We start from the raw sequence: 8305 nt of genomic DNA on the forward strand, positions 1-8305 counted from the left end.
AAAAAAAAAAAAAAAAAAAAAAAAAAAAACCCCCCCCCTTAAACGGTAAAAAAAAAAAAAAAAAAAAAAAAAAAAAAACAGTCAAGATATTGGGACAAATGTTACATTTCTGCTATTTTCCATGCTGAACAATAACCTACACATACATGAGATAAAGCTGCTCACGTTATTATAACTACACATTCAGAACTCTAATAAAAAGTTTTGTTTCTGTCCATAACACAACAGCTTGTTTTTCTTACCTCATCTCTCTCTCTGAAGTACTTCACATCCAGGCCACATTCCATAATGACACCAGAAACGTCTCTTCCCAGAATGAGAGGAAACTCGCTGCCTGTCTGTTTGATATTCAGAGGATCTCTTTTCATAGCCATTGTAGCAGAGCCATAGCCACCTGAATCGGAAAACGTCGTTTTATCACTTCAGAGGAAAAAAACTCTTAATCACTACAGTGGAGACATGCAGACAATACCAAAACAATCTGGAACAGGAGTACAGTCGTTCAAAACCAGATGTTTTTTCCCCCCTCACATTTTTTCTATTACCACTGCAAAAATAAAGCCATGCGCTCAAATATAAGGTATGTATATTTTTCAGGTCAGGGGTGGATTTAAAATACCCCGGAATTCAGGCACAAAAATGAACATAAGTCATCCCACAAAAAGAACACAGCAACAAGTCAATTTCCTCTGCAAGGCACGTAGGCCCTACAAACCACAAAGTATTTAAAAAACTGTACATCAGAGTAATTCTTCTTTTGCATGACTCTGCCGTCACAATAAAAAATGTAAAAACAGATCTCTTAAAAAAGTAACAATCAAAAAACAAGGTATAAAAAAACGAATGTAAACATTTTAACCAACCAATCTTATTATTCTCTCAGTTTAGCCCACAGGCATGCCACTTTTCAAAAACACAAATTGTCATTAGAAGCTGTGGCTAAACTTGAGGGGTTGTTGATTGCTCATCTAGGGTTGCCACCCGTCCCGTGATTGGCTGTTAAATGTTCCGTATTCTTCAAATGTAAATGTGTAACAATAAGGACGCCATCTCGAGTACTTTATATAGTATGCTGCCCCGGTCATTGTTTGACTCACGGTGTTGGTGTTGCGATGTTGTTATTGACTGGTCCCTTATTTTAATTTCTGAACGGTGGCAACCCTATGCCTAACTGAAAAGACAAATACAACCACAGGAAACACATGATACACAGTTCTGAAAATGTCCTTCTCTCTAAAACGGAACACAAGTTAAAGAAGTCCTCCAAGCAATAATTTTCATCGGTCTCGATTTAAACTGACCTCTCATGCTGACGTCAATCGGGTTCAGTCCAGCCGCAAACACCTTTACAATCACCTCATTGGGGTAGTTGATGATGGGGAAGCTGGCGTTATTTGTGAAACGCAGTACATCATTATTTCCATATTGATCAATAACCCAAGCAGGCATGATGGTCATGGCTTTGCTGGAGGTCCGGATCAGTCTGCTCTGGTTTCTTAGCCAGCCATGGACTCTGTGCTCACACACGGATTTACTGAGGTGTCGAAACAACCTTCTGTGCATCAAATATCTAACACAACTCATGTTTACAGTGTCGATATAAACAAAATGTTCGTCTGTTAAACTGACAGCTTAAGCAGTTAATATGTGCAGCGGTAAACTACTCTACGTTCTTACCTAATATACGGTGTGTCATTATAAAACCTGCATATTTGCAGAAAACTTAGCAATTAAAATCTTTGAACCATTTCAAAACCACGTCCTATTATTCGGTAATTTTCTTCCTGCTGCCTGACACGGCGAGTGACTCCACCAATCACAATGCTGTTTCTTCAGCAGCCAGCCAATCACAGACAGCGCTGTTAGACGTTGATCGCAGACGCAGACATGGCGGCCTACAGGTAGAACACACTGTGTTAATGTTGATGTTAATTTGAGGGTGATCGGGGAAAATCAGCAGATATGCTCGGACTGACATTGAAAGAGGTTAGTTGCTCATTTACCGATTCATCTTTTTATATTGAAATAGGCATTTATTCAATGTTACGTTAGTAAGAAAGAGAGATGAGAGATAAAGAGAGATGTCTGGCTGTAATACACAGCACAAAAACAGTGAGCTTCATGGGATGGGTTTCGTGGACATGGCCAAAGAAAGAATTTGTTAAACTGGATTAAATACTGATTCTCATTGAGTCACAGATCTCCAAGTCCTGATTAGTAAATTCCCTGAACGATGAGTTTTGCGTACAAAATCTTACCAATACATTTGGGAAGATTAAATAAAATATGTTCAATTCGTGAAATAAAATGGAATAATGCATTACCTAACTTTTTTAAATTTAAAAATAGGCAAATTAATTATCTAAAAAAAAAAAAAAAAATAAAAAAAAATAACTCAAAGACATAATCTTAATTTATTTGATTTAAGCTAACTTGCAAAATAGCAGTGAGAAGTTTTGCTCCCTTAGTTTCAATATTGTTACTATTTGGGATTTTTAAGACAAGAAATGTTTCCAAATTTTGTCTTTTCTTTGAGAAAACTTTTTCAAATATTGGGAAATTATAAAACATACCTAGTGTAGGAATTATTCATATATATCATGTTTCTGTTACATATACAAGAAAATCCAAGACATGTAAACAAAACACCACACTATAGAAATTAAATGTTTACTTGTGTAACTCCGTGCTTTAAGCTGTGTTTATGTCTTTTTTTCCAGGTGTCTTTGGCATTCAGGGAGGGGAGAATCTCCCCAACTGAGCTCTGTAGGAAGTGTTTGAATCGCATCAAAAAAACTCAGCGCCTGAATGCTTACATCACCGTGACAGAGGACTTTGCTCTGAAACAGGCTCGACAGTCGGAAGCAAGGCTGCTTCAAGGTGTGTGGATTACATGAGTTTTTATCTCATTTTGATTTCGGTGGAGTCACAGGTGTTGACGCATTAATGTATTTTCTTCTAGGCATCCCCAAAGGGCCCCTGGATGGGATCCCCTTTGCAGTCAAGGACAATTTCTGCACTGCCAATATCAGGACAACATGTGCCTCCAAGATGCTGAAAGGTTAGAGCATAAAATGTTTCTTATATATAGTCAGAATCAGTGCAGGTATGTAAAAATATTACTCTTTTTATAGACTACACTCCGCCCTACAATGCTACAGTTGTACAAAAGCTTCTTGACCAAGGGGCTGTGCTGATGGGGAAGACTAACATGGACGAGTTTGCGATGGGGTAAATCTAAATCTAAATGCAGAAAATATTTTAGAAATGTGTGGTTTTATTTTTAAGTTAAATTAGTGTCGATGTGTTTGTCCTCCCAGGGCAGGCAGTACCGACGGGGCGTTCGGTCCGGTCAGAAACCCGTGGAGCTACGCAGCTTCATACAGAACACAGGCGGGAGCAGCTTCTGACTCCGACTGGGTCATCACTGGAGGAAGTTCTGGGGGAAGTGCCGCGGCTGTCGCCTCATGCACAAGCTACCTGTGAGGACGCGCAGTGATATTAACAGTGAAGAAAAAAAATGGAAAAATATTCCCTGATGTTTGCAAATGTTTTGGCAGGGCTTTGGGTTCAGACACAGGCGGCTCAACCCGTAATCCCGGAGCGCTGTGTGGAGTTGTCGCCCTGAAGCCCACTTACGGCCTGGTGTCAAGGCATGGGCTCATTCCCTTAGTTAATTCCATGGATGTCCCTGGAATTATTACACGCAGCGTCGGTGACGCAGCTATCACCCTGGGTAGGGGACACGTGTCTCTTTCTTCTTTTTAGGATGATGACATATTCTGAAAATAAAATAATGTTGTATCCACTTTTTTACAACTGTAATTCAAAACAGGTGTGATCTTATTAAATCTGAGAAGAAGTTGTAGCAAATAATAACCTCCAATGTTTTTTGCACAGGTTCAGGAATATTTTTACCCAGGCTTCTCTGACGTGACAAAAACACCAAAGCAGAGTTGGTGTTCGCATAGCTAAAAATCCATATGAGGTTGTGAAATTGATAGTACATTAACAAGACACAAAGGAAAAAGCTGTAATGAAATGTTATCATTTTAACAGCAAGAACAAGATAGAGCAGGTGTAACCTGGAACTGTGTTTACATGTCAAACAGGTGTCCTCCAAGGCGCTGATGTTAGAGACTCGACCACAGTTCCTGCCCCGTCAGCACTAACAGAGCTTCCTGAAGACTTTGATGTCAGGAACATCTGTGTTGGCATCCCCAAGGTGAGTTAATATACTCAATTAAAGACTTTTATCTACATCGGCTGCACTGGCTTTGATGCCTTTACACACCTATTACCAACACGGACCTAATATTGAGTGGGTCTGTTTCTTCTCTTTAACACCTGGATCATGAGAAAGACAAACTCAGAGAGACAAATATTTGGTGCATTATGCTTAAACCCCAAGCTCAAATATTCTATTAGAAAAAAGTCCCTTTTAGAGAAGTTTGAGGAAGAGCCACTACAACTGACTATAGTTATTCTTCCATTCCATCCATTCATTCATTCATTCATCAAGCTTTACATATTTGCATGTTCAATTTTAGTGCCTAAAATGTAGCTATAAACAAACGAGGTGTAAAAAATAAAAAAATAAAAAATGTGTAGGAACCCTGAGCTTGTAACTTTGTTTGGTGTCTGCCATCATCTGTTAGGAGTACCATGCCCCCGGCCTGTCTGAGGAGACCCTGGCTCAGTGGAGTCGTGTTGCAGACTTGTTTGAAAAAGCCGGAGCCCGGGTGGAGCAGGTTTCCCTCCCACACACTCAGTACTCCATCGTCTGCTACCACGTCCTTTGCCACGCCGAGGTGGCGTCAAACATGGCCCGATTTGATGGACTGGAATACGGTACAAACGTCATCGTGTGGAGTTAAATCGGATGCGGGCAGATCATGTGACGGTGGTAAAGGTTTGGGGATTCTGGTGTTTTTCCTCCTCTACCAGGACACCGGAGTGAGATGAAGAGCTCCACGGAGGTGATGTATGCTTCAACTCGACACGAGGGCTTCAACGATGTAGTCAGAGGGAGGATTCTTTCCGGGAACTACTTCCTGCTTAAACAGTAAGGCTGCAAATTGTCTCCATAGGCAGCCTCAGGCGCCTCCAGTGTCTGGCATCAGTACTTTACTCACAGAGTGACCATGGATGTGTCACACCTTTCAGGAACTACCAGCACTACTTTGTGAAGGCCCAAAAAGTCCGTCGGCTCATTGCCGACGACTTCCGGCACGTTTTTGGCTCAGGGATCGATGTGCTGCTGACTCCCACGACTCTGACTGATGCGGCCTGTTACCATGACTTCACACAGGAAGATAACCGCACTCGCAGCGCACAGGAAGATGTTTTCACCCAACCTGCAAACATGGCTGGTATGGAGACATACCTTCTCTTTACTCTAGAGAAGTGGCAGCATATATAGGTTGTGTGGGAGGATTTAAAACCTTATAGACTTTATGCACACACACACACACGTGTGGTTTTTTTTTCAGCATTGGGTAGATTTTATGTGATAAACCGTATTACAGTTGCGCTTAATTATGAAGTGGAAGAAAAAGAAATGCATAGTTATACATTTAATTTTGAAAATCTGAAAATGCGACATGCATTGGTGTTCCGCCACCTTTCCTCAAATACTCTGATTATCATCCAAAACTAGAAGTGGCATGGGATAACATCAAACCTACCCAATATAGCCATCCTACATCTCCTGTTTGCAGAGCAAACATGTGGAAGAAGCTGCTCCTCTTCCACATGTTCCATATTTCCAATGAGAGAGAGATGAAACTATTTAGCCAATGTGCAATACAATATCTATGGCAGAAAATAACCACTGCACATCATTGACACCCCATAACCACAGTGGCAGCATCATGCTAATTGGATACTTTTCTTGAGCAGGGCCATGAAAAAATAATCTGAGTTGAAGAGAATTTCAGCTGATGGGAACATCTGCAATTGCAGAAAAAGGTGGTTCCACACAGTATTGACTCAGGCGGCTGAATACAAATGCTTGACAAACTGCTAGCCTTTCGTTTTGTAAGAAAATTTGGTAAGTTTGCTTCTCTTTTCTTCCACTTTAGAACAACGTTTTGCTTTGTGGTTGAATTCTGAGAAAATGTGGCAAAATTTAAGGGATGTGAATACTTTTGCAATGAACAGTGGACACCCACACTTGTAGCTGGAAATGTAATATCGATGCACAATCATAAATGGGAAATGACCCCGTTGTTTTTAATGTTTTAACACAGGCCTCCCTGCCGTCTCTGTGCCAACCGGGTTATCACAGCGGGGTCTGCCCATTGGCTTACAGCTCATCGGCCCCGCCCTGGAAGACAAGAAGCTGCTTTGTGTCGCTCAGTGGGTGGAGCAGAGTGTGGGCTTCCCATCCATCAGTGACTGCGAAAACACACAGGAGAGCAGGAAGGATCCGGGAGCGACCAGGAGAGAGCAGACTTCAGCCGTCTGAGGAGCGCTTTCGATGCTATCAAAACTAAAACGACTCCTGATATCCTCATAGGAAGCTCTATACGGAGTTATTGGATCACAAATTGCAGATGCTTTATAGTGATAAAGTATAACTACAGAATGTTGAAACCTGAGTACTGTTTAACTGGGATGTTGCATCACATCCTGTTAAATAGACATAATGTAAAAGCCGGCCTTTCTCATTAAACTTGTATATATTTACGGAGCCAAAGCTCTTCCACTCTGTCCATACTGTCCATCTTTGTCGTTGACTATGAAATTCATTTTGAGAAACTCAACTTTTCTCTTTTTTATGTATGGTCTGTTTGTTTTTGGACTCAAAAAGTCACCCTTCACTTATATCGTATGTAGAGAGCATAGATTTTAATCCTAAATACTTCTTTTTTAGGCACAATTTAGTTGGGTATCACGTGTCTGATTATTAAAACACAGCAAAGTGAATAGATACTGAATTTAAAAACTTTTTTTTTCAGTCATTTTACAAAAAATAGTAAAACGTAGCAGAACATTTATAGCTCATTTACTAATATTTAGCCACATTACAAGCTTGAAAATCAAAACGGAAATAAAAAAAAAAAAAACTTCCTCTTTTTTTCCTCTTCTATGTAGAACATTATTTTACATTAACATCTTAGTTATAGATTTCTGGTTTATTCTTTCAGGAAGTCCTATCAGTAAATACAAATATCAAACCGCACCACCGGCTTCCTTAAAACTGGAGGTATGTTCATCATGGAAATAACTTGTCATGCATCTGATGACTTCTATGAGGTAAAAGCAAATAAGGATGCTAATTTTAGGAAACAACACATCCAGTGTTGCACTTGTCATGTCACTGTTAGCAGCATCAATGCTTTTGGGTTTTTACCATATAAAGCTCAAAGCAGAGGTTTGTGACCTTCCTGTCTTCATAGGTACGGTCTCAACCGCAGTTTGTCTTTACGAACATCTTTCTCATACATCTAAAAGCACCTCGTCCTCGTTATTTTTTTTTGAGTTATAAACAATGTAGGATACAAGACATTATTTCTCGCAAAGACAACCGTTTATTTTTGTAGGAAATGAAAAGCAAGTATACTGAAGCGATTTTCTTCACGATTATATCGTTCAAACCGGTTCTGAAGTCTCCTGTTGGTGTTGTGCAACACTTTAAGTGTGACAAATTCAAACTATGTTCTCAAAAAAAAGAGTAAAAACAAAACAAAAAAAAACATTTAACAATAATTTCAGCTTAAAGTGTTCTCTGTGTTATGGATCTGCAACAGTGTGAAACAAAAAATGAAAAGGCTTTTGTTTCTAGTCAACTTAATAGAGCGCCTTTTTAAATGGTAGCCCACATAAGGGTTAAGTTGCAGTTATTCTGGGGATGAAAATGGTGAGCGGTCTATACTATAACTGTGTCATCTTCTAAGGTTCTGATAAGAAAGTTTTGTTTTTTTACTGGCAAACAGACAGCACGTAGTGTACTTTATAGATACCAAAAGTGCAAGTCCTTTGGGCGTATGTTGTTGTGTGGACTATTAGTTCGAAGACCCCGAGGCTGACATGAGTTCAGCACAATGATATGTTTGGAGACAGAGGTGACTATATTTATGATCCTAAAAACAAAGGGGAGCTTCTTAAAAGCTGATTGGACAGAAGTGAAGTCCTCCAATGGCTTCTGTTGTAACTCATTTGTTGAACTAATTATTTTCCTAAATTTAGTTGGCAATGTCTTGCAATAATGTGCAAACCTCTTGAGCTTTTTTTTTTTTTTTTTTTTTTTTTTAGGGCCAAAATTTTATTTTTTTTTTCGGGGTTTTTATGGGAAATTTGC

The 8305-nt window shown here is 39.7% G+C and overlaps 2 protein-coding genes across 2 annotated transcripts in view; one reads left to right on the forward strand and one right to left on the reverse strand.

The window, feature by feature from the left end:
* Window positions 1-1772, reverse strand: part of rtn4ip1 (reticulon 4 interacting protein 1) — an 11336-nt gene extending 9564 nt beyond the window's left edge. Inside the window, exons 1-2 of the mRNA XM_015049852.1 lie at window positions 1302-1772; window positions 243-394 (exon numbers count right to left, since the gene is read on the reverse strand). Of these exons, the coding sequence (XP_014905338.1) occupies window positions 243-394; window positions 1302-1584 (435 nt within the window). The 5' untranslated portion in view covers window positions 1585-1772. The remainder of the gene's footprint in view (window positions 1-242; window positions 395-1301) is intronic.
* Window positions 1773-1867: 95 nt separating this feature from the next.
* Window positions 1868-6762, forward strand: qrsl1 (glutaminyl-tRNA amidotransferase subunit QRSL1). Its single transcript, XM_015049851.1, has 11 exons — window positions 1868-1986; window positions 2721-2880; window positions 2963-3061; window positions 3135-3231; window positions 3321-3482; window positions 3561-3736; window positions 4113-4225; window positions 4659-4851; window positions 4948-5065; window positions 5167-5372; window positions 6252-6762. Exons 1-11 carry the CDS (start codon window positions 1963-1965, stop codon window positions 6467-6469), a joined length of 1566 nt encoding a protein of 521 aa, XP_014905337.1. The 5' UTR covers window positions 1868-1962; the 3' UTR covers window positions 6470-6762.
* The last annotated feature ends 1543 nt before the right edge of the window (window positions 6763-8305 follow it).

The sequence above is a fragment of the Poecilia latipinna genome, unplaced genomic scaffold (genome assembly GCF_001443285.1).
Source record: "Poecilia latipinna isolate Pla-1442-1.1 unplaced genomic scaffold, P_latipinna-1.0 Scaffold961, whole genome shotgun sequence".
NCBI classification, from domain to species: Eukaryota; Metazoa; Chordata; class Actinopteri; order Cyprinodontiformes; family Poeciliidae; genus Poecilia; species Poecilia latipinna.

Excerpts from the sequence above, each read along its gene's own strand:
- qrsl1 (XM_015049851.1), top strand. The coding sequence starts at position 1,963 with ATGCTCGGACTGACATTGAAAGAG. Across the intron at positions 1,987-2,720 it reads TCGGACTGACATTGAAAGAG|GTGTCTTTGGCATTCAGGGA; the intron begins GTTAGTTGCTCA and ends CTTTTTTTCCAG. Across the intron at positions 3,737-4,112 it reads TGACGCAGCTATCACCCTGG|GTGTCCTCCAAGGCGCTGAT; the intron begins GTAGGGGACACG and ends CATGTCAAACAG.